The sequence below is a fragment of the Phyllostomus discolor genome, chromosome 13 (assembly GCF_004126475.2).
Source record: "Phyllostomus discolor isolate MPI-MPIP mPhyDis1 chromosome 13, mPhyDis1.pri.v3, whole genome shotgun sequence".
Classification (NCBI taxonomy): Eukaryota; Metazoa; Chordata; class Mammalia; order Chiroptera; family Phyllostomidae; genus Phyllostomus; species Phyllostomus discolor.
The window spans coordinates 72,263,693-72,287,952 of record NC_040915.2 but is presented as its reverse complement, the minus strand read 5'-3'; the positions used below and the strand labels follow the sequence as shown (position 1 = coordinate 72,287,952).

Here is a 24,260-nt window from a genome sequence, read left to right as displayed (position 1 = left end):
GCCACTCTGCTCTGCAGCCTTGGTGACAAGGCTGTCTTCAGACTGGGGAGGAGGAGGGGACGTGGGTGGGCGACTGCCGAGAGCTCACTGTCCCTCCACACTGGACAAGTTGCACATCACGGAGGGACACGCAGTTGGTAATGGGAAAGGAGAGAACGACTGGGAGGTCTGGGCCCCCGTCTCCCACTGCCAGAACAATGGCCTCTTCAAATCCCTGGCATCTCAACTGGCAGTCGGCCACCAGGAAAGAAAAGAGCTCACTGTCCCTTTAAGGACGCCCTCTCTCCACAAAGGTCAGAAATGCCAGCTCAGCCAGCCCAGCAGCTGCCATGCGTGCAGCCAGGCCACTTCGGTGCCCCAGGGCCCTGGGCCATGCTCCCCCTTCCCACCGGTTCTCTGGCTCCTGCTGTCTTTCCAAGAAGACAGGGCACCAGGGTGACCGCTGCCACTCCAGGGGATAGGGCAGGAACCGCTCATGTGGAGGGGACCCAGGATCTCATTTGCTTTTCAAAACCATCCTCCTCCCAGGGAGAGTCAGAGGCAGTGGGATGGGGGGGGCAGGGAATCAGAAGAATGACTGCAAGAAGAGGGGAGGGATGAGAAAGAAAACTGAGTGAGAAATGGACACTCCTCCGAGGGAAACATTTCACCCAGAAGAGGGAAGGTTAGGGAATTCTTGATCCCGAAATCACAGAGGAGTAAGAGTAGGGCGCAGAGGACAGATGGAGGAAGGGTGAGGGGTGATGGCCGGAGGTCCAGGGCAGTGGTCAGTGCAAGGGCCTTTTCCCCCCAAAGACTGGGCTCAAATCCTGCCATGTTATATAGCCGGGGACACCTTTCCAAACTTCCCTGAGCCTCCATTGCTCTGCAAGCCTGGCACATGCTGAGCGGAAATGAACACTGGAAACTGATGATGTCTATTATTAGGGTCCTAGACACTCCATGGGGGTCTCAAAAGCAGCTCAGATGGTCAGAGTGTGTTTTCAGAGCCTGAATCCCAGACCATACCACTGGTTCCAGAAAGTCATCTTGCAAATATGCCCCATGAAAAACATGGGGCGTTCATTTCAAAAACTTCACGGGGTGGTGCAAATGGTGATTCTCATGGACAAACAACTCAAAGTTAGTCATCTATTTATAACATAAAGCTGGGGTAGGCAACTGTCCTCTGTAAAGGGCCAGAGAGAATACATTTCAGGCTCTGCAGACCATACGGTCCATTACCACTACTGAGCTCCAGCTGTAGAGTTAAACGCAGCCATAAATAACACGTAAATGAACGAATGTGGCTGTGTCCCAATAAAACTTTATTTACAGAAACAGGCAGTGGGCTGAGGCTTGCTGACCCCTGAAATAAAGGACCTCATTAATGGAGGTCATGGTGAATCCTACAGGAGTTGTAATGAAGATATAAAGGCAGAAGCTTACTTCTTGCCCTTCCACCCTGGGACTGGGAGCATTTTACTCAGCTGGGCATCTCAGGAAACCCATGAGTATTTTCACTCATTCACTGATTCAATGAAAGAGGGGAGCACCCGCTGTGCTGGATAAACCACAGAAAACACCGAGTATACCTCCACCTGGAGCAGAGCCAGAGAGAGGCTGCTGAGCCTTACGTACTTCCTGCTCCCCGGAGTCATTCTACCTGAGAGCTCAAGCCCTTCAAAAATAACTTTCTCAGGACTTCCCGCCAAGATGGAGGCATAGGTAGACACACTGTGCCTCCTTGCACAACCAAAATAAGGACAACAAAAATTTAGAAAGAAAAAACAACCAGAACTGACAGAAAATTGAACTGTATGGAAGTCTGACAACCAAGGAGTTAAAATAGACACATTCATCCAGACTAGTAGGAGGGGCAGAGTCGGCGGCTGAATGGAGAGGGGTTGTGGCAAAAAAAAGTGGCGGCTGGCAGACCCTGGCTTGAGGTGGCAGCGGGTGGACCCAGTGAGGTGGTGGACTGTGGATGGGTGCTGTGCACAAGGTGACTGGCTGACTGGGAGGTCCCACATTCGCACGCAGATAATCCAGGTGAAGCCAGGGAGTGAGACAGACCACTCAACCCAACGCCCCAGTGCAGGGAAATAAAGCCTCAAAACACCAATCAAAAACACCTGTGGGGGTTGAGGTGCCAGGAGACATTCCCAGCCTCACAGGAGAGTTTGATAGAGAGACCCACAGGGTCCTAGAATATACACAAGCCCACCCACACAGGAATTAGAAGGGCTCAGTTTGCTTAGGGGAAGTGGTGGAAGCAACTGAAATCCAAAAGAGAGTGGAACAAGCACCATTGTTCCTTCTCAGACCCCTCCCCCACAAACAGTGTCACAACTCAATGTGGGTTGCCCCGCCCTGTTAAACACCTAAGGTCCTGCCCCTCATAAGTAACAGGTGTGACAAGACAAAAAAAAAAAAATGGCCCAAACGAAAGAACAGATCAAAGCTCCAGGAGAAATACAACTAAGCGATGAAGAGATAGCCAACCTATCAGATGCACAGTTCAAAGCACTGGTGAACAGGATGCTCACAGAGTTCGTTGAATTTGGTCACAAGTTAGATAAAAAATTAAGGCTACACTAAGTGAAATGAAGGAAAATACACAGGGAATCAATAGTGATGAGAAGGAAACTGGGACTCAAATCAATGGAGTGAACCAGAAGGAAGAAAGAAACAACCAAACAGAAAAGAATGAAGAAACAAGAATTCAAAAAAATGAGGAGAGGCTTAGGAACCTCCAGGACATCTTTAAGTGTTCCAACATCCAAATTATACGAATACCAGAAGGAGAAGAGGAAGAGCAACAAGTGGAAAAGTTATTTGAACAAATAATAAAGGAGAACTTCCCCAATTCGGCAAAGGAAATAGACTTCCAGGAAGTCCACGAAGCTCAGAGAGTCCCAAAGAAGTTGGACCCAAGAAGGAACACACCAAGGCACATCATAATTACATTAGTCAAGGTAAAAATGAAAGAGAGAATCCTAGAAGCAGCAAGAGATAAGGAGGCAGTTACCTACAACTGAGTTCCCATCAGACTGTCAGCTGATTTCTCAAAAGAGACCTTACAGGCAAGAAGGGGCTGGAAAGAAATATTCCAACTCATGAAAGGCAAGGACCTACATCCAAAATTGCTCTATCCAGCAAAGCTTTCATTTAGAATGGAAGGGCGGATAAAGTGCTTCTGAGATAAGGTCAAGTTCAAGGAGTTCATCATCACCGAGGCCCTATTATATGAAATGTTAAAGGGACTTACTAAGAAAAAGAAAATAAAAAACATGTATAGTAAAATGACAGCAAATTCACAATTATTAACAACCACACCTAAAACAAAAAGAAACTAAGCAAACAATGAGAACAGAAACAGAACCGCAGAAAGGGAGATCACATGGAGGGTTAGCAACAGGAGAGTGGGAGGAGCAGAGAGGGGGAAAAGGTACAGAAAGAAAGTAGCATAGATGGTAGGTAGAAAATAGACAGGGGGAGGGCAAGAATAGTATGGGAAATGTAGAAGCTAAAGAACTTATGACACATGGACATGAACTAAAGGGAGAATGTGGGTGGGAGAGGGTATGCAGGATGGAAGGTAATAAAGGGGGGAAAATGGGACAACTGTTAATATCATAATCAGTAAAATATATTTGAAAAGAAGGAAAACAATAACTTTCTCAACTTTACTAATAACTATCATGGCAATCTCTCAAAGGCACTAAATGCAGGAAGGAAAAGAAAAGCCAATAATGAGGAAAGGGTGAGATCAAAAGCAAAGGAGGTGGAAAGATAAGCAAAAACAATCACTATTTCCAATTTAAAAAATACTGCTTGCTTACATCATTGTCTCTGCATAAAATGACCTCTTTCCTCAGATCCACTCTATATGGCCCTAGCTTTTCTTCATAGCTCTGTTCCCAGTGCATCTACCCCAGGGAGACTTCCCTGGTAGGTTCCCCCAAACATCAAGCGCGGCATCCCCTGCAATTCCCCAGTGTGGCTCACACTTGCTTATGAGCCTTCTGTGTGGTGGATGAGAGCCTAAGGGCTCCGTCTTAACCCTTAGACTGCCACCTTCTTCAAACCCGCATCACAACCTTTCCTTCTTCCACACTCCCCGTGGCATTCTGGAGCTGGTGCCATCTTCCACTCTCCTTGGTGTCTGGCTGTCACTGTTCACACCACCACTCACTCACTTATTCACTCACTCATTCACTCAAAAAAACATATGTGGAACGTTCAAGTGCCAAGCAGTGTGCTACAAACTGCCATCTATCTGATTTGAAAATTCATTTAATCCTCAAACCAGCCCGAGATAGATAGTATTAGTTGATAGATAGTATTAATGTCACTTGCACATAGTAAGAGGTGATTTCAGAAAGGATTATGGAACGCTGGCAACTGATGGGGGAGAGGCAGGCTATCGTCCTCATCTATCAGGGCTGACTCTAGAGAAATGGACATGACCTATCACAGTCCCTTCTAGCCCCATGACTGAAAACTCAAGTCACCTGGGTTTTATAAAAGTAGATACAGTTTTGTATCTAAATGGACCAATGTATTCAGTTTTAAAAATCAAAACCACAGAAGCACTCAAAGAAAGCCTAGGTGAATATGGATGCTCTTGAGGTTGGGAAGAACTTCCTACAAATAATACCAAACATAGAAGCCATAAGTGGAAAGAGGGATTGACTTGATCCATTCCAGCAATAAAACAAACTTCTGTGTCCCCCTAAATCAGCCTGAAGTTAAAAGTCAAAAATTCTAGGGAAAATACTCATAACATGTATGACTATGGGCTAGCACCCTTATGTTAAAGACTCCTGAGCAATAAAAAAGACAAACACCTCAACAGAAAGGTGGGCAGAGGAAAAAGGCATTAACTCATAAGAAGAAATGTAAACATGTAATGAGAAAATTAAAAGCACATCACCAATGATCAGATTAATGCTGCTCTGAGATCCCACTGTGGAACATCGGGTTGGCAAAGGCTGACGAGATGGGTGATGCAGAGCCAGCAAGGACGGGGAAGAAACAAACCGTCTGGTGATGTGCTGCTGGGTGTGAAAATCTGGACCACCCTTCCACAGGGTAACTTGGCGCTGCGCATTAAAAGCTGTGGACCCAGAAATCTGGCTTCTCAGTGTTCATCTCAAAAATGTTGGTGTGACATTGTTTTTTATCTTGAAGCATTAGAAATAACCTAAATGTCAGATGCGAGAATGGACGAACTTACGTATTTGTAATGTTACCCTTAAAAGTAATTATAGAAAACACTTACTATTATAGAGATCAAATATTAAACTAAAAAATTTCAGAACAGTATATAGCATAAACTATAAATTTTATCTACCCATATCTTTTGATGTATAACAAACACAGAAAAAATAGCTCAAAGGATATAAACCATAATGTCAACTGTGATCATCACTGAGAGGTGGTGGTTATGACTAATTTCTTTTTCTTTGGATGTTATATTTTCTAATTTTTCCACAATGTCCAATGACAACATATTGCCAAAAAAAACCAAACATTCAAACAAGTTAAAACTACTGATATTTTTTCTTTAAAAGTTGTTTAAAAGAGAAGAAATATATGAAAGAACTTTGAAAAGCAAAAAGGACTATACAAATTCAAGAAGGTAACCAATTACCCACCAAATATTTTTTTGAATGCCAGCTATGTGTAAAGCCTTGTAGAAAGTACAAGGAGTATATAAAACATAAATTAGAATAACTCTCTACTCTCACAGATTTGATGTTATAAGATAGAATGACATCTATTTGAAGACAATGAGTTAATTTGGGAATCCAAGCAAAGTGCTCAGAGAATGAAGAGGAACAAATTCCTATTTGGGGATAAGATAAATCTGGGATGACTTCCTCAAGGAGATGAAAGCGAAGATAAATTATGAGGATACATAAGATATCCATAGGCAGAGAAAGGAGAAGCAGAAGGAAAAAAAGCAGTGAAACCTGAGACTAGTGACATGAAAAGGTTATGCGACATCCTCTGCAAAGTGGGTTGGGACAGTGGGGACAGAGGTCATGGAAGGATGAATGAGTGCTGGACAGTCAGGACAGAGCTACACAGGGAAGGCCTTGAATGCTAGGCCAAGGTGTCATGCAACAAGGAACCAAACTTGGTTTCTAAAGAAGGGTTGGAAATTTACCTGCAGGACAGCTGAGTGAAAAATGCACCTGAGAATTACAAGAAGCCATTAGATTACTTAGTCATAAGAAAGTAATGAAATACTGGTGCACGTTATGACTTGGATGAACCTTGAAGACACTCTTCTAAGCGAAAGAAGCCGGTCACAAAAGTCTGCATATACAAGGAGGATCCGCCCAAACTCCAGAATTATCTTCTGGAGGCCAGGCCCCTTGTGGTCCAGGCTTTCCAAGCTAGGGGACTGTTCTAGGAACCCATCAGTATCAGTGCACCAGCAGGTGTTGTGAGAGGCTGTGTTCAGCTTCAGTGAATTTTTTCTGAAGACTCTTTAAATGTTTGCCCAGTTCATGATGGGTGATTTATGAGCACACTGCCCACACCTGAATTACTGTTCAGCAGTTTTTGACCAAAGAAAGCATGCCCCCACGCCCCACCCTCCCTATTCACCTGATCTCTCCCTGAGCGACTTTTTTGTTCACCCAGATGAAAAGAGTCTCAAAGGGAATGTCTTACTGATGTAGAAGAGGTGAAACAAAAAACAGCAGAGGTACTAAAAGGCATCAAAATCAATGAGTTCAAACACTATTGTGTGCAGTGACAAAAGTCTCAACAGGTGTATTCCATCAACTGGAGAGTGCTCTCAGGGTGACTGGTGTTTAAACACATAAGAATGAACACACAATATTTTATAAATAAATTCTGGATTTCTTGCCCCCCCCCTTGTATGTATATACACACAATTCCATGCATGAAAGTCCAGAACAGCGGGATAGAGACGGGTAGCTGCCCAGGGCTGGGCTGGGAGGGCTGGGGGTTGCTAGTTAAAGGGACAGGGCTTCTTTTGTGGTGGTTGAAGTGCCGTACAATCGACTGTGGTGATGGTTGCACATATCTGTGAATACACTTAAAACCTGTGAAGTGTACACTTTGAATGAGTTAACTGTATGGTCTGTGAATTACATCTCAATAAAGCTGTTTAAAGAAAAAAAGAAGAAATTAGCCAGGTGGCTAATGCAACAGGCCAAGCAAGACACGGGAAGGCTATGAACTGCAGTGGGGGAGCGGTCATGGACAGTGGCGGGGTGGGGGAACAAGTCAGAGAGTGGCTGCCAAATCAGAGCATGGGGTGTGAGGAGGAGCAAAAGGAAACAGCTCAGAGTTTCCAGCGTGAATGACTAGGAGGGGAGCACCTGAAGAGGACGTGGGATGGAAAGCTGCTGTTAATCTGCTTTACATGCAGTGAGTGTGAGGAGCTTAGCCTGTTCCAGGAAGTGAGGGGACAGACAGAGGCAGGTCCAGACCTGGGGCTGATGGTCCTTCTGGCAGTGGTGGCCATGGGTCTTTTGTGGATGGTGAGGACAATCGCTCATTATTTTTAGCTCTACTGACCAGCTCAAAAGTGGCCCCAACTCAGGTCTGAGGTACAACCCGTGTGCCACGTGAATCTCTGCAACGTGCAGCCCCTGACTGTGTAGTCGGGGGCCCTGACCTCTCTTCCCTTAGAGTGTCAAATAAAAAATGACAGCACCAACACAATAGCCCTCCAGACTAAATGAATCAAAATTATATCTATTTTTTTATCAGATCAGCAAAAAGTCCGTTTTGGTGTGCTGCAGAATTTTAGTAATTATAGTTTATATGAGCCGTGAGATGGGAAAGGCTGAAAGTCGCTGCCCTAGATGGATGCAGAAAACTCTGATCACTGTTCCGGAGTAGCCAGGAAAAACAGTAGGCTGCTCTCGGCTACCTCCACCTCTCTGTTCAGGCTAACGGCCTTTCAAATCCTGTGCTTTAGTGTCATTGCTGGAACTCTGTACTCCAGTCTACGTGGGTACGGTCACTTGGTCCCTTGACTGGAGGCTGGAACTTGTCCCATCACTGACGCAGTGACCAGTACCTTCATCATTAAGGTGACAGGTGGGTTTGAGCAGCAGATTTTATCTCCTATGGATCCTCACTGACTTCAGGCTCCAGTAAGTAAGAGGCTCTTTTGATATTCTTCCCAAGTTCCCACTGGGTTCGTCTCACCTCTCTTTAATTCATGCACTCGTGTGTTTATGTGAGGAACATTCGCTGAGTGTGAACTTTCACTGGGCTGGGAGGCTGGAGCACAAGATGAGCAGAGCCGGTCCTGCCCACAGTAGGGAGGGGGACCCAGAGGTGGACCCCCTTCTAGGCAGGGTCTCACCCTGGCCTGCCTATGGTAGGAATTCCACAGCCAGCTCAGGTGCCTCTCCTGCTGTAGTGCAAATAAATTTATCTTTTGGTTAAGATCTTTTTTTGGACCCTTTCTCCTGAGAGTGGGAGCTTCCTTGTGTCATAATAGCTTCCCTGCAGCGACCTCAACTTTTCATCCCTACTGAATGGTGGGAGTTGGTATCCAGTGGCATTAGGACCTGACATGCAAAACTTCTTTGTTTCTGGAGGCTTCCCCTGACAAGCCCGAGGATGCAAATTTGGGGAGCTATACCACTGGCTTTTGAAAATAATGTGCTCTGCTGGCTGCACATTATTTTCCTTAGCCACCCTTTAGTCTAAAATGTACCTTTTATTGTTTTTTAAAGATTTTATTTTAGAGAGAGGGGAAGGGAGGAAGAAAGAGGGGAGAAATGTCTATGTGCAAGACTACAACAGTTGCCTCTGGCGCGCCCCACACCGGGGACCTGGCCAGCAACCCAGGATGTGCCCTGACTGGGAATGGAACCAGCGACCTTGGAGCTCCTAGGCCGGTGCTCATCCATTAAGCCACACCAGCCAGGGCTAAAATGTACCTTTTAAATATATTTATTATTCTGCCTCTACTGACTCTGGCATGTTCAAATAATTTTTTGACCCTCTAATTTCATGAACCAGCAATTTCTACTTCTAGTTTTTGCCTTCTTTGATGTAAAGGAGCAAAATAAATCTCTACTGTAGTGAGACCCATTGGTGATAGGAGCTAAGCCCTGCCATTCAGCCACTGAGCAGTCTGTAGAAACTGCTACATTTGTAGCTGCAAGGACAGTCCTTTCTACAAAAATCCGTGCTCGGATTTTCATAGTAAATTCTGAGCTCTCAAATGCTGGGAGTATTGTGTGTGCAGCTACAGAATGTTTCTCTTGTTGGCTTCAGCCTTCTTTTTCTGGCCAAATTCTCCTAAGTGTACCTCTAGAGCAGCAATTATCAACCTTTTTTATCTCATGGCACACATACACTAATTACTAAAATTCTGTGGTGCAGCAAAAAATATACTTTTTGCCAGTCCGACCCCCCACCAAGAAGATATAACTTTGACTCACTCTCACTGGACGGCTGCTGCTGTGCCAGCTGCTGTCACATCCTCACTCAAGAACCCAGGGAAGGAGGTTGGCGGCCCTGCAAGTGGTCGGGCACTGCATGTGCTAAAAATCCTTGGGGCTCATGGGGGGAAAACGCTGCTCTGGAGCACAGTTGTTGCTCTGAAACAACTGTGGGTTTGGGAGTGTGAATGACAAGGAGCACTCTCTTTGAGCAGCGCCAGACAGGAAATAACGAAGACTGTCACAGAAGCTCCCATGCCCAAGGTGGGTGCAGTGCACCCGCAGGGGCTCCTCCCAGTGCACTGACAGGAATCATCTCCTTTGATCCTCTGTCCTGACAAGGGGACTGTGATTAGCACCACTCTACAGATGAGAAAAATGAGGCTGGGGGAGGAAGTAGCGTGCCTAACGCCCCACAGCTAGAAAGCAGCAGGAGCACCTGCAGTGAGTGTCCCTCAGTCAGGCACAGCTGGAAGGAGCAGCCACCTGCCCATGTTAGACCAAAGAGGTGCTTGGCTGGGAAGCAAACCCTGCTTCCCCGGGACAGCCCTCAGCCCCAACTCAGGAGCCCAGTCAGTGCTCACTTCCCAAAGTTTGTATTTGGGGGCAGGGTTTGTCCTCTCAGCCTTTGACTATTTTCGTGAATCTTATGACACAAACAGAACAAGTGAACAGCCTTCAAAGGTTTAGATAATGTTCTAATGCTGATCTGGACGGTGCACAGACACTGTTTAATTACACTTGACCCTGGAACAACACAGAGGTTTGGGGCACAGAGCCCTACTCGTGGGAAATCCTCATGTAACTTGGGACTCCCACAAAACGTAACTACGAACAGCCTTACAGATAACGTAAATAGTCCATTAACATGTATTTTGTATGTTATATGCATTAGATACTATATTCATACAGTAAAGTAAGTTAGAGAAAGAAAATGTTATTAAGAAAATCATAAGGAGGAGAAAGCACATTTACAGTATTTATTGAGAAAAGCCCATGTATAATAAGTGGACCCACAAAGTTCAAACTGGTGTTGTTCAAAGGTAAACTGTATTTCTTTAAGCTGTGCAGATACATTAAATACTTTCATTTGTATGCATAATACATTTTACAAATTAAAAAAAAAACAAACCCTTATTTAAATAAACCCTGACCCAGCCCAACGTGGCAGCCCCTGGACCGGCGGTGACTGGGGGCATGGCACTGCACTGGGGAGAGGACACTGGACAAAAAGATTCCACTGTGAGATCAACTGAGAAAGAGCATCGCTGGCCAGGAGGACTGCCCCACCTCCTTGGCAAACCTTTTCAAAACTGTTGGTTTAAAGCTCCAGCTTTCCACCCAATAAATACTCTTTTCTCACCAAGTCCAGGCCGAAAGCACAGAGGTCCAGAGCACAGGCTGTAGATTTTACCCCAGTTCTGCCACCAGCCTGCAGGCTTGGGACTGCTAGTTAAACCCGTATGAGATTCGGTTTCCTTACCTGTAAAGTGGGATGAATGCCACCTTTCCTGTAGGGTTGAGTAAGGGTTATATGAGATTTAAAAAAAAAACACTCGTAGGAGCATTGTTATAATGTCTAACGCTATTCTTCACACACCCTCCCCCCCCATACCGTGCACTCCCAGCTCTCGGACCCAGAGCAGCTGGCCCAGGGTGCTGGGAAGACCCAGGCCATGCTCTCTGGTCACCTGAGCTTGTGTTGGAGGCCACCTGTAGGTGAGCCCTGTGCCACCACTTCGATGCTCCCCTGGGGTCAGGCTGCTGGGCTCTCTCCCTTCCCTCTGGCCCTCATTGTGGGTCCCGTGCTGCACTTCCACAAAGGCAGCTACAGTGGGCACAGCTGGGGCTCCCAGCATGCCCAGCCACTCCTGCCCGCATTTCAGAAGCCTGAGCCCTGCTCCCGCACTCAGGCAGGGCCCTGTGTTCACTTCCAAGGAGAAGCACTGAAGAGCCATGTTCTCCACCCCTTCAGTGACCAGGACAGGGGGCCAGCGGAGGCTACACCTGGATCACCGAGCCACCAAAAGGCAGGATGCTTGTCCAGAGAGTTCTCTGGAGCCTCGGGGGGACTGAGTTAAGCTACTGCGTTCACGGTGGGTCGGGGGTGGCGCCTGCTGTCACAGAGTAGTAGCCTGTCCAGTCTGAGTGAGCGCCTGTCTGCAGTCACAAACCAAAGAACGGCAGGAGGGTCAGTGAACAGAAAGATGTCTGGCCACATCTAGTCTGCCCCCTCTGTTCAACTCATTCAGGAAATCAACGTCCAGCCTTCTGGACAATTTAGCGGAAGGTCAGAAGAGTTCTTCTCTTCAGGTTCTATCATGAGAAACCCTCAGTCCCCTCTTCCAGCTATAAAATTCAGTGACTAGTTATAATGACCGGCAGTGAAGAACCTCACGTACCCATGATCAGATTTGTCAGCCACAGTCCCTGCCATTCTGAAGCCCACATTCCAATGGAGTTAATCTCCTTAAAGTAATAAGGATGACGACAACAACAAAAATGAAAAACAAACAAAGCAAGTGATGTTTACTGCTGCTTATTTCAAGGCAGAGTGGAAACCTGGGTGCGAGGTGGGCACGGCCCATCCTTGTAAGAAACCCCCCCGCAGAAGCTCGAGCCACTGCCCTGAGGCATGCTGATGGCTCCAGGAGTTGGAAGGCCTAGGCAGGTGGCACTCAGTGCCCAGGATGCTGTGGAGGGTGGCAACTCCTAATTCTCATTCCCATAAAGGTAAAGCGAATATTGCACTGTTAGCAGGAGGTATGCCTGCTGGGGTGTATTGGTAACTGAACACTTACTATGTTCGAATCAAGGTTTATTTTAGTGTTTCATGCTGCCTAAGAGAGAGCACCAACAGCCCACAACACCAGTGGCCCCTCTATCACGACTGTGGCCTTTTTCTAAACCACAATTAAAAAGGAAGCAGGGAGACAGACCCCTGTCCAGCACTGTTATTCAATCCCACTTTCCCAATGGTCACCACCCCCGTGCCCAAGGCAAACAGAAGTCACCCACAAGGCCACACAGCAACTCAAAGGGTGGTCACAAGATTCAGATCAGAGGTTGCTCTCCAGAACCTCAAGCTACTGAGACCACACCCTTCCCTGCAGCCCACCTTCTGGGAGATGTGAACAGCTGGGCACTTGGTTCTCAGACAGGTGCACAGAGGCCAAAGCCAGGCTTCCTCCTCCTGTAGAATAAACTTTTTACAGAACGAACCTCAAAAGATAAATCTATGTCCTGATGTGAACACTCCAGAGGCGGAAATTCCCAGCTTCTTTATGTCTAACTTAAGTTCTCCCTGCTGCAGCCTCCCCCTTCTCTTTTCATGGACTTAGACCAGAGCTGGAGGAAGAATGGCGCTCCATGCATTAACAGCCTGGATGAAAAAAGGCACATCAGATGATTGACCTTTAGTATTAAAAGACCATTCATCTCCAAGAAACACTGAGCAGTGCAAAACCACATTTTTGTCCCAGTTACCTGGGGAGGACGTGAGCAAGCGGTCCCCTTGCACAGCATTCACATCCCTAAAGGCACAGGACTGTTTGAGATTGCACTCTCACAGCCACTCTGGCAAGAAGCGGAGCTCGGGTCCCTCTCACCTGGGGACCCGGCCACAGGCATGTCCCACCTACTACGTGGCAAGAGCCACACTGTCTCTGTCTTTCCACAGAATAAACTTCTTCCAGCACATTGACTTTCCGGAAGGTCTTTCACAGCCTCCATGCTCTGTGGAGGCTCCACCACCAACCCCAACAGATGCTGAGGACCAGGAGCCCTGAGAATCCAGACCAATGGTACCACAGCCTGCAGAGCCCTATGGGGGCCAAGATAAGTCTGCAGGGGCCCACTACAAAACTGGGAAACTTGGTGTTTGAAGATGTGCAGTTCCACAGGAATTAGGAAGAGCTTCACATCATACATACACACAAAAAACATTCACCACGTAGCAGCTGAAGAGGTCATTGGTGGTTGATACTAAAAAGTTATGTGGCTTCCAAATCTCCTGTGCCCCACAGATCTGCATGGGCCCAGCTGCCCGTGTGCCAGTGCCAATCCCTCCCGCCCCCACTGTCCAGACCTCGCTCACCACGTCATCAAGACACAGGATCAGCCCTGGCTGGTGTAGCTCAGTGGATTGAGCACAGGCCTGTGAACCAAAGCATCACCGGTTTGATTCCCAGTCAGGGTACATGCCTGGGTTGCAGGCCATATTCCCAGTATGGGGTGTGCTAGGGGCAACCACACATTGATGTTTCACTCCCTCTCTTTCTTCCTCCCTTCCTCATCTCTCTAAAATAAATACATAAAATCTAAAAAAAAATACTTTAAAATTCTACAATTTATTCCTAAAAATAACATTAAAAAAAAAGACACAGGATCACAGAATCGGCTCTGAGAGAGCCGGAAGCCCTGGCCCTAAGGAGAGAAGTGAGTGGGTCGGAGGATTTCTCTCTCACAGTCCAGCCACTTGCCAATCACAGACACTCATCTTGATCAGCTTCGTTCCCAAGCATCCGGGGTGATAACTTCCCAACTCCACGAGGTGCACACAGCCTTCCCTCCCCCACTCACGTGCCGTTCCTCCAAGAAGCTTCTCTGCTACCCAGCTGAAGGGAGCTCTGGACTCCTCAGAATTCTTAGAAAGCTTGCGGTGCATTGCATGTGTCCATCCCTCAGCATGTACTGACTTGCTCTATAGGTTTTGTGTGAGCGTGGAGGAGAGTTGGGGCTCACTCTATCTGTAAGGCTACCAGTCTGTAGGAGCCAGAGGCCACGGCCTTCCCATGTCTGCCCCCACAATGTCTATGCGCAGGGCTACGAGAGCAATAACTGCATGGCCAATGTCTGCAGAGTAACGAGCTTGCTGAGTAAGGAGCATACAGACCTTGACTCCACTCCCTGGGAAAGCAGGCCTGCACCTTCTTGCTGCTGTCAAAGTCACAAAACTGAAATGATGGCCAGGGCTGGCACCTGGCTTTTTCATGAAGCAGCTGCACGAATTCATTTAAAATGCTTTATTTACCACTCTGTACCTCGGGTTCTATGCCTCTCAAATGTAGATGCCCAGCTCTGTGGGATTACAGTAAGAATGGAATGAGACAATGCATTTCCATATCCTTTTAAAAGTCTGATTGACTAGCCAAAGAAATATAAGGCAAAAAGATGGCAAAGGTGGAAAAGGTCAATCTCTGGTATGGTGTTACATGCAGAGCAAGGGGCCCCTGCAGGACAGCAACCAAGGACAGGCGGACCACTGGGCAGAGCTACCTACCAATCCAAAGCCCGATTCCTACCTGTGTGCCCTCAAACAAGTCCCATGACCTGTCAGGTCTGTTTTCTCCCTCCGTCGACGGGGACCTGAATCCTAAAGCTGCAGGAGCCATGGGCCTTGACACAGGTGAAGTGCCCAGGTGGGCGCCTGGCACGTGGTGAGCATTCCATACATGTTAGTTGCCATTATAATTGTTATTATCAGTGTTATCATTGTAATATCACTAACAGAGAGTAGGCATTCCAGAAATGTTTCTAGAAATAATTCAAACATTAGAAAGTCAATTGGTTCCATCCTCTTCCATAAGCAGATGGTGTTGTTATCCAGAACAACGCAACCAATGTGTCTGGTCATCTCGTCTCTACCAGTGCTCCCTGTTGGGATAGTAACGTGGCCTGATAAAGGGAACTCCAAGCCCAGAGTCCACAGCACAACTACAAGATAGCTCACAGGCTCTAACAGCATCCAGGCGGATGTGACAAAATTTTCCCATCTTGTAACATTTTATTTGGCTGAAAAGGATACAGTTACACCAATTACAGTTCCCAGCTTAACACTGCTTTTCTGTTGAAATGCATCAAGAGATACTCAAGACAGATTTTTAAAGGCAAACATCTCTGGGAAACCAGCTGAGGCTGAGCACAGAAGCATTCTGTGTTAGAGCCATGTCTCATCCTGAAGGACAGACAGTGTGTAAGTGCCCCTCAGTCCCAGCTTGGCTGAGCCAGCAGCCTGGGTATAGGGGATGCCCAGGAACTTCTGAGGACAAGCCGGCCACGCTCCCAGCAGCACTTGGGCCCTCCTTGGGGCCTCAACTGAGTCACAGGCCCAGCTCTGCTCTGCTGAGGAGTAAAGGCGCAACTCAGGCACTGACTGGGCTGAGTTCCCTGTGTTGATGGACTCTTCTAATGGCTTCCAACTAAGGAACAGGGGACCCAGCCCCAAGAAAGAGGGCCTGTTAGCACAAGAGCCAAACAGAAGAGCAAGAGAGCAAACCTGGAGGAGAAGAAACGACAGGCTGTGTGGTCAGCGGTGTCCACTACTGAGTACCTCACAGTTTATAAGAACAAGAGCAAAGCTTGCATGAACAAAGCTCCACCCTTTCCTTCTGCAAGGTACCCCTTCAAGACCCCTACAAGGCACTCCTGCCTCAGGGAGGAAGGATGGTGGACTAGGCCAGTGCTGTCTGGGTCTAACCCAGAGTAGGGGCTTCAGCAAAGCCAGGCATGGCCTTGAGCCAGGCAGGTGAGGACTGCATGCGCGCACTCAGTACCTACCACCGACTATGAAAATCAAGCTCCAAGTCAAAGAGATGACCCCCCCCCCACCACCCCACTTTGGACTGTTTTAGCCTCAAGAGAGGCACTGCAGGGAGTTCTTCTAAGCTCTTTCTCCTCCTCCCACCACCCCCACCTGCGAGAGACGACAGGGCTCCATCCCCAGCCCAGGACCCTGTCTCCTGAGCTGCACGAGGTGCCCGGCAGGGAGAGCCATGGCCCTTGTCTGACAAAGTTTTCCAAGCAAAACCTCATTTCTCAAGCAGAGAAAAAGCCAACTCACCTACCTATTTGATTCAAGGGAGAAGAAGGAAAAGTAAAGGTTTTACCTTTAAAATGGTAGGTAAATGGATCCCAACTAACACTGTGGCTGGAATATAGCCACCCCACATGCCAAGCATGACGAGGCTCGAATTTTCAATGTGGAGTCCGGAAGAGGTGCCTGCACAGCCCCGAACTATGGTACGTGGGGGCGGTGGCCACGCGGTGGGGCCCGCTCTGCTCTCCTTTGCACTCCAGCCAGGCTGGAGGTTGCAGCCTGGCCCTTCAAGACTCTCTGCTCAGACAGAAGCCTCTGATTGGCCAGAAACCGCCCACAGGGGTGAAGGTGCCCTGAGGAGCCAGCTGGGAGAGGCCTCTCTGTGGGGTGAGGGAGAGTGCACAGCACCCCCAGCCTGGTGGGGACACACAGGCCTGTGTGAAAGTGCTCTTTCTTTACCCAGCTCCCTCAGCAGGCACCATCCCATGCCCTTCAAAGTTAGACTCTTTTTAGCTGCAGTTTGGTTCTCTGCACGGCCCCCCTACTCCCACCAACCCCAGGGAGATGCTGGCAGGAGATACCAGTGGTGTGGAAAGCTGGGATGAGCCAGAGGGGAGCATTCAACTTCACAGTGTGTGGCCCCTCAATACAATTGAAGGAGTCGGCCCTGTCTGAAGGAGGTTCCTGAGGATGCTGCGGGAACACGGGTTGAAGAGGAAGGTGCCTTATCCCTCCTCCACTTACCAGGAGAGCTTGAATCCTTTCATTAGTACAGTCTTGATAATCCACTGACCGTGTCCTTAGCATCCCTGTTACAGCTCCAGAGGTCCCAGGACATGTTTGAAAAGATGATGAAGTCCCCAAAGAACAGAATCCCATGTAATGTGACTTGAACACAGAAAGAAAGAAAAGAGAAAGAGAGAGAGAAAGCGGCAGCCAGAACTGCTTCTGCGTCCCCTTCTGCTCCCTTCCCAGCTGAATGCTGCCGGAGGCCAAGGGCAGCTTCTTCAAACCCAGCCGGGGCCGGAGCTGCCTGGCTGAGCTGCCGCTGCCACTGCCAAATTCTGATGAGGATGGGTAATGCTGGCAGGGCTGCCAAAGAACCCTGGAGTTGCTGTCCACAGGCAGGCTGGCCACCCACCCTCACCGCATGCCAGCTCAGAGAACCCAAGGAGAGCCCCAGGGGAGAGTGAAAACCTAGCAGAAGCTGCACCTCTCTTCCCCCAGGCGGCAGCTCCCGCAGCTCCATGTAATCTCCTAATCAATGCAGTACCCAAGCAAAGCACTGCCAGCCACTTCCGCCCACTTAAAGACATAGCACATGTTTTGTCCCAGGATGGGACAGAAAGTCAGGGGGAGGGTAGGTGAGCAATGCAGTTCCTGAGGAGGAAGAGGAGAGGGGCGGCAATATTTGAAGATAAGCACTTCCAAGGGCATCCACCAAAGGGTTAAAAGCCCAGGGACATCCACCTGGGGAGGAGGGGAGCCTTGTCCCAGACCCTCAGCAAACCTGGGAATCCGAAGCTGAGCAGAGCAGAAAGGCTGGGTGGGGGGGGGGTGTCTAGGTGTCGGGAAGCGGGCGAGCGGCTTGCACAAGACCACCTTAAATAGAGTCCTCGCCCTTTCCCAGCAGGGCGGGGCCAGCGCGGCTGCGTCGCAGTTCACAGCACACAGCACACAGCTCTCTTCCCCTATTGGGGAAATTACCTGGCCGACTTCTGGAGTGTGTGATGAGGCAGCAACTTACGGTGGCAAAGCAGCTCCCCCCACACCCCCACCCCCCAGTCACCTGAGGCCAGGGATCTTTTTAAGGTAGCCACTGGCCGGGTGTGGGATTTAAACATTTTATCACCAGTGCCGGGCTCCCAAAAATGAAGACCAAGCACAGCCTCAAGTGAGGAGGGACTAGACTTGCAACTTCAACTCAAACATACAATTCATGGGGAAGGTGGAAACAGTTCCTATTAAGTCCTCCTGCTGGGGACCCAGGAAGGAGCTCCAGCCCCAACAACTTCCCAGGCTGTTTCATAGCTTTTGCCTGTCCTCCCCTAGATTGCAGACTATCTGGGTCAGTAATGTGGATGGGTGACAAGGAACAAAGAGGGGATTAATTATGAAATAGCAACCTTCAACTGAACCATAATGAGCCTTAACTCTGCAACCTGCCCCAAAGCAATCTACACACAAGCACACAGTTTGCATGCAAGGCATCCGTGCCAGACCCTCCAAAGTAATGCTCTTAAGAGAAACCAGAGCGCAGACCCCAGTGGGTGACACTCAGAGTACCTGTGATACCTTGCTTATCATCTGCCTTCCTCTTTTGAGATGGCAAACTCCACGAAGGCCGGGGGAACTATGTATCTTGGTCAGCGCCATCTCCCTGCTGACCAGAAAGGCTTGCATACAGCAGGGGTACTATAAGCAAGAGCTTCTTTAGAGTGACCTTATTCAAACCTAATTAAAGCACTGCAGTGTCTCTCCAGTGTTCAGCTGGTCCAGCAGAAATACTCTTTAAGGTATCCTGAGCTTTCGGAGACGTACCTACAAGCAGCACTACGCTGCAGAATTTCCCTGCATCCTCAGCTCCAGTGCCAGAAAACATAGAAACACTTTTAAGACTTCTAAATAATCTGTGGTCATGTTTTCAAAGCTCCTTGAGCCTAGAGCCAGGCCATCCTCTCAGCACAGGTATTGTAAAGATGTAATAGATACCAGAAGTACATAGAGTTCTCCTTTGTGAGCTAGATAAGCCACTCAACTGGCCTCCCAGGTCCTGTGACCCAGCCCCTAGACCAGGGTGTCCAGCCTTTGGGCATCTCTGGGCCACACTGGAAAAAGAAGAGTTGTCTTGGGCCTCACATTAAATACATTGTGACACATAATCACAAAACAATCTCATAATGTTTTAAGTAAATTTATGATTTTGTGTCGGGCCACATTCGTAGCCATCTTGGGCTACATGCAGCACATGGGCCACGGGTTGGACACCCCTGCTGGACAAATGTCACTTGGGGTATTGCAAGTGGATGAGAATGTGCTCATCCTGCTGCATCCATTGCTCCAATCACAGGAAACACAGGAAACCTGGACAAAACTTTCCAATGATTACATTAGAAACATATTGTTGTAAATGTTAAAGTTCTTCAGTGTTTACTCTTTACCCATTCTTTAAAAAAAAAACACTCTGCTTTGCAACTATATTAGTAAGAATCTGTCAGGAGCTTATTCTGCCAGCATCATGCTAAGTATTTTACTTGCATCATTGCGTTTAATCCATACCTCAACATTATACAGTAGTGACTACGTTATTTGCAGCTGAAAACTAAAGAGTATAGTATCTTGGTTTGCTCACTGCCAAAAAGCCAGCAAGCTGCCAGCTCAGGATTTCAATGCAAGCATGTCCAGCTCCAGAACCCTGTGTTTTCATCATCATGTACGCTTACCAAAAATCATTCTCTACCAAACTGACTTATAAGGGCTCATATGCTCCCACAACAGAAAGAATCCAGGCAACAGGTAAAAGACTAAATCACATCAGCTGCTGCTTCCATCCCTGATATGTGACTGGCTGACGTGTCAGCGTGAGACACGTGAAAGGGAGAAGCCTCACTGGTCAGGAGACAATCATCTACCTTGAGCCCCACTTGGCTCTTGTTTCTGCATCCAGGGTTTCACAAGGCTCTAGAACCTGGCTGCACTTTGGGATCCAAAAAGGAAAACTCAAAATATAACCTAAACACAGCCTGGAAGAGCCAAGGGGTCACTGTCTCTCCCTGAAGCAAATTCAAGAGTAAGACCAAAGTGAAGAAACAGTCTTCGTCTAGTGTATTTTCCCTCTTTTGTGTTCTCATAATGGGCAGCCTGTTCTGTGTGGTTTAGAAGTTCCCAACAGGTAAGTTGTCAGTACTGACCTAACTCTGGATTACTTTGGGTGGCTGTAGATTGATGACCAGGCAGGTGCATTCAATTCTCCTTGCTCTGCCTCACTCTGCAATCTGGCTTCTCCTTGATCTTCATCTTTTAAGAAGGGCAAGAATTTTTAGAAAAAAACCTAAATGCTGAAGTCTTCCATTTCTGGCAATATAGCAGATGAGACATCCTGATGGAACTTCTTGCTAAAAACAACTAACTAGAAATACTGGATAAAATAAAACTCTTAGAAAGAAAAACATCTTTTCAAATGTGTGGTGACCTATCAAAATCTTATCTAAATAAGAAATATGTGGAGGCCACGCATTTAGTGAGGACAGAAGTTCAATGCATTTTCTAGAGAGGGCATCCACAGAGCCTGGGAAATGGGCTGTGGTTCTCCTGGCCTCTCACAAGGCACGACGGGTGAGGACCATGCCTGCAGCCACTGATGTGTCGGGCGTAAGAGGAGGTCCAGGAAAGCAAGAACACACTTGAAAGAAACTCACAAATGCCACTGAGGACCTGAAAGGAAATCCGCCTGTCACTGACCTCAGCAGTGAGGGAAGGAGGAAAAACAATCTCCCCCAACAAATCATGATTACAAACTAATCCTCACACAGATCACTGCCTGATTTACTGAAAATTCACACACACACAAAAAACAATGTACACAAGGAAAAGACTGATTCGTTAAAACCGTCTGATCAACAAAACTAATCATATAAACAGACAAGGCATGGCTTTTCTGAGAGAAGATATCTATAGCACATGTAACTGAAAAGGAAATTGTTCACAAAATATACCTTAAATTTCTGAAAATCAATAAGAAAAGGGAAGAAAATTAGAAAAATAGACCAATGATTTGGGTCAGCACTTTCAGAAGAGAAAATGATCAATAAGTATATTAAAAGGCGCTTAACCTCACTAGAACTCAGGAAACTGCAAATTCAAATTCCAACAACATGCCCTCTCACCCTGGCCATCTACCAGGCACAAATTAGAAAGTCTTACAATACCAAGGGTGGAAAGGAGCTACAGGAAGTGCTTTCTGGTTCAACTTCCTAAGAAAACTATTTGGTATCATGTAGTAATGGTTAAGAACTACATCCCCTAACACCTCACAGGCTGTTCCCACTGACTGAAAATCAAAGAAGAATGCATGCAGTATGATGATTCCACGTACAGAACAAACATAAAACAATAGACAGACTAGATCATGTGGAAGAGAAGGGACCATACACGACACCTGACAAGCTCAGAGGCCTGCGTGGCGGCCTTACAAACTCAGAGACCTAAAGGAACCACCAAGGATGGCCTGCAATGAAAACTTTCTAACTAAAAGTGGTTCGTGGCGGGTAGTTATGTCCCAGTGTGGTACTTCTCCCTGACAAAGGTCAGTATTCAACCTAACCAAGCCTGTCTGTTGTCCTTTTGCATCTAGGATAACACACCTGATAAACAAGCCTATTTACAGTTAACAAAGTAATTTTCCTTTTTCTGGACCCCTCAAGGCATTGTCGCCAGGGCAGGGACCACAAATCCCCTTGGTGTTATTATTCTCATGTGTTAACTGTTGACTGTTGACTATGCTGTGCCCACCTGTGTGTCTATCGTTTTACTTTTTATCCAGTCCCAGAGCTTCCCCCCTTTGCTTCTTCCTGCCTCCCTAATCTATCACCAATGGGTTTCATCTAACTCCCTTATGCCTTCTCCTTTCATTGTAATCTATAAAATTAGGTGCATAACTTCCATTTTTCTGGAGCATTTTCTCACTCTGTTGTGGTTTTGGTCCCCAGCAATTGCAGTCAGTTTGGCTCAAATAAACTCACAAATATTCTCTACATGTTTGAATGTTTCTTACATTAACAAGACAGACACTTTTATATCCATATAGATACAGTAGTTCCTTATCCACAGTTTCACTTTCTGCAGTTCAGTTACCCTTGGTCAACTATGGTCCAGAACTACTAAATGGAAACTTCCAGAAATAAACAATTCATACGTTTAAGCTACACGCCATTCCGAGAACAATGACGAAACCTCGTGCCATCCTGCTCTGACCTGCCTGGGACAAGCGTGTCACCCCTTTGTCCAGTACATCCGCGCTGCCTGTGCGGTCCACCCGTGGGCCACCTGGCCTCACATCAACTGCACGGCACCATGATGCTTGTATTCGAGTCACCCTTATTTCACTGAATAGTGGCATCAAAGCACAAGAGCAATGATGCTGGCAATGCGGACATGACAAAGATGGGCCATAACATGAAAAGATGGGGCATATTCAAAGGAAAAAACATATACAGGATTCAGTACTAGTCATGATTTGGGGCTTTCATGGTGGGATCTTAGAATGTGCCCCCCTGGATACTGCATCTGTCTCTGTAAAACGAAAAATCAAGGGGACCACAAACTCAACCTTCAGAAAGAGCACCTTTGGCAGGTGGGGACACAGGGGGCAGAAGAACAGGTAAGAAGTACCCTATGTTTATTGTTTCTTCTTTCAAAAGGTCTACTTTACACATATTTGATATTTTATAAATAATTTTGCATCTATTTAGCAGAAACACTTTAAAGATAAACCTACTACTTAGCAAACACCTGACGCCAGCCTCCTTTGGGTTTTTGTGAGCAGACTTGAGGAAAGTGGGGGGTGGGGTACTTTCCCAGACTTAGGGGGGTTCAAAAGCTCCTCATGCGGACAAGGCTGGATTTACCTAAGTTTGGTCTGTATGGTTCCCAGCTTCTTGTTACAATGGTTTCTTCCCAACGCCACTGGGTTTGGAATGAACGTTGGAAAAGTTCCTTTTTGATTTTAGATGTTTTGACCTTGTCTTGGCTTTGAGGTCTGACCTGCCCTGGTGCTATTCCCCTCCCAGTCCATGGAGAACAAGATTTTGCCTCCTCCTTAAGTAGGGACTAGAATGGGGAGGGAGTCTTTCAAGCAGGGCTCCCTGCTGGGGGCCTCCTCTGCAGACACCCAAGGCCTGGGCCCTGAACCCAGGCAGAAGCTGCCCTCCTCAAGTCCACTTCCCTCTTTCCCCACCAGTTCCAGCCTCCTCTTGACCTTGGGCAGTCACTGGGAACAAATTTGGAGAGAACACCCAAGAGGACATGATGCCTGAGGCTCTCTTTCTCAGGTTCCTGAGTCCTGTGCCGGCCCTCCACCCAGCTCCAGAGGGGTAGAGCCGCAGCACCAGGCAGGGTGCAGGGCTCCTGGAGCCAGAGCCGAGCCCAGGCGGAGCTGCAAACTGGGCCAGAGCAGTGCTGCAGTCACGCTGGGGAGTGCTGGAGAGTCAAGCTCCCAGCTCAGGCAGGGGAGTGGCAGGCGCAAGAGTGTTATATTTAAGGAGCATTTTGGAGGTCAGGAAGCTCCAGAGGGCAGCGGGGGAGGGAGCAGCCTCCTAAATACTCCATTTTAGCAACAAGCCTCCGCTTCGTCCTCCAGCCAGAATCTGCTCCCAGATTCCCAACTGCAGCCAACACAGCCCGTGTGCGGGGACAGCAGATGGCCAGAGCCCCAGAGCCACTACAGATCAGGTGCTCCCCACCACTCCCGTTTCCCCTCCCCCCCCACACCTCCCCACCCTCTGCGGCTATTAGTCACTGGCTCTGGGGTGATGGTGGCCGGCATTGTCCTTGCCTTCGGAACTGCGCCAGCCCCCCGCTGGGAGCCCCCAGCCCTCCTAGCCCACCCCTACCTTAGGGACCCATGCACACCCAACCTCCAGCCCCACCTTTCATCTGCTGCCCAGAGGAAGAGAGGCAAGGGAGGGAGAGGGGGAAGGGGTGGGGAAGGGGGGGCGAGCAGAGGCTATGGAGCAGCAGAGGCTAAGAGGCTTGTGTAGAAAGCCTGAGAGATTCTGTTCATTTCAGGAATGCTTCTTCTGCCTCTATGACCCCAGGGATTTACTTAGGGTGCTGGACTTAAAAAAACTAAAACATGGACAGGTTTACCACCCCCATCTTTGTTTGCTGCCCCTTCACAATCTGCTAATCCAGAATGTTCCTTCAGGCAACCAACAGGATAGGCAAGGTCAAAGCCAAGCTCCAGCAGGCTTCCTTCACCCCCCGGTTATTTTACTGACACAGACTGGAGG

The 24,260-nt window shown here is 47.8% G+C and overlaps 1 protein-coding gene and 1 long non-coding RNA gene across 14 annotated transcripts in view; both read right to left on the bottom strand.

The window, feature by feature from the left end:
- The window catches only part of GRAMD1B (GRAM domain containing 1B), a 163,589-nt gene that overhangs the window by 69,930 nt on the left and 69,399 nt on the right, over positions 1 to 24,260 (bottom strand). The window contains exon 1 of one of the 13 annotated variants that reach the window (XM_036014270.1): positions 16,996 to 20,632. The exons of the other annotated variants lie outside the window; for them this stretch is intronic. Coding sequence (XP_035870163.1) covers positions 16,996 to 17,018 — 23 coding nt within the window. The 5' untranslated portion in view covers positions 17,019 to 20,632. Of the gene's footprint in view, positions 1 to 16,995; positions 20,633 to 24,260 lie in introns of those variants that run through there. 13 annotated transcript variants of the gene reach the window in all.
- Positions 952 to 6,287, bottom strand: LOC118497960. The gene is made up of 3 exons (XR_004900480.1): positions 6,278 to 6,287; positions 3,814 to 3,819; positions 952 to 1,469 (listed from the first exon to the last, which is right to left on the bottom strand). It is a non-coding gene; the product is annotated as an uncharacterized LOC118497960 (long non-coding RNA).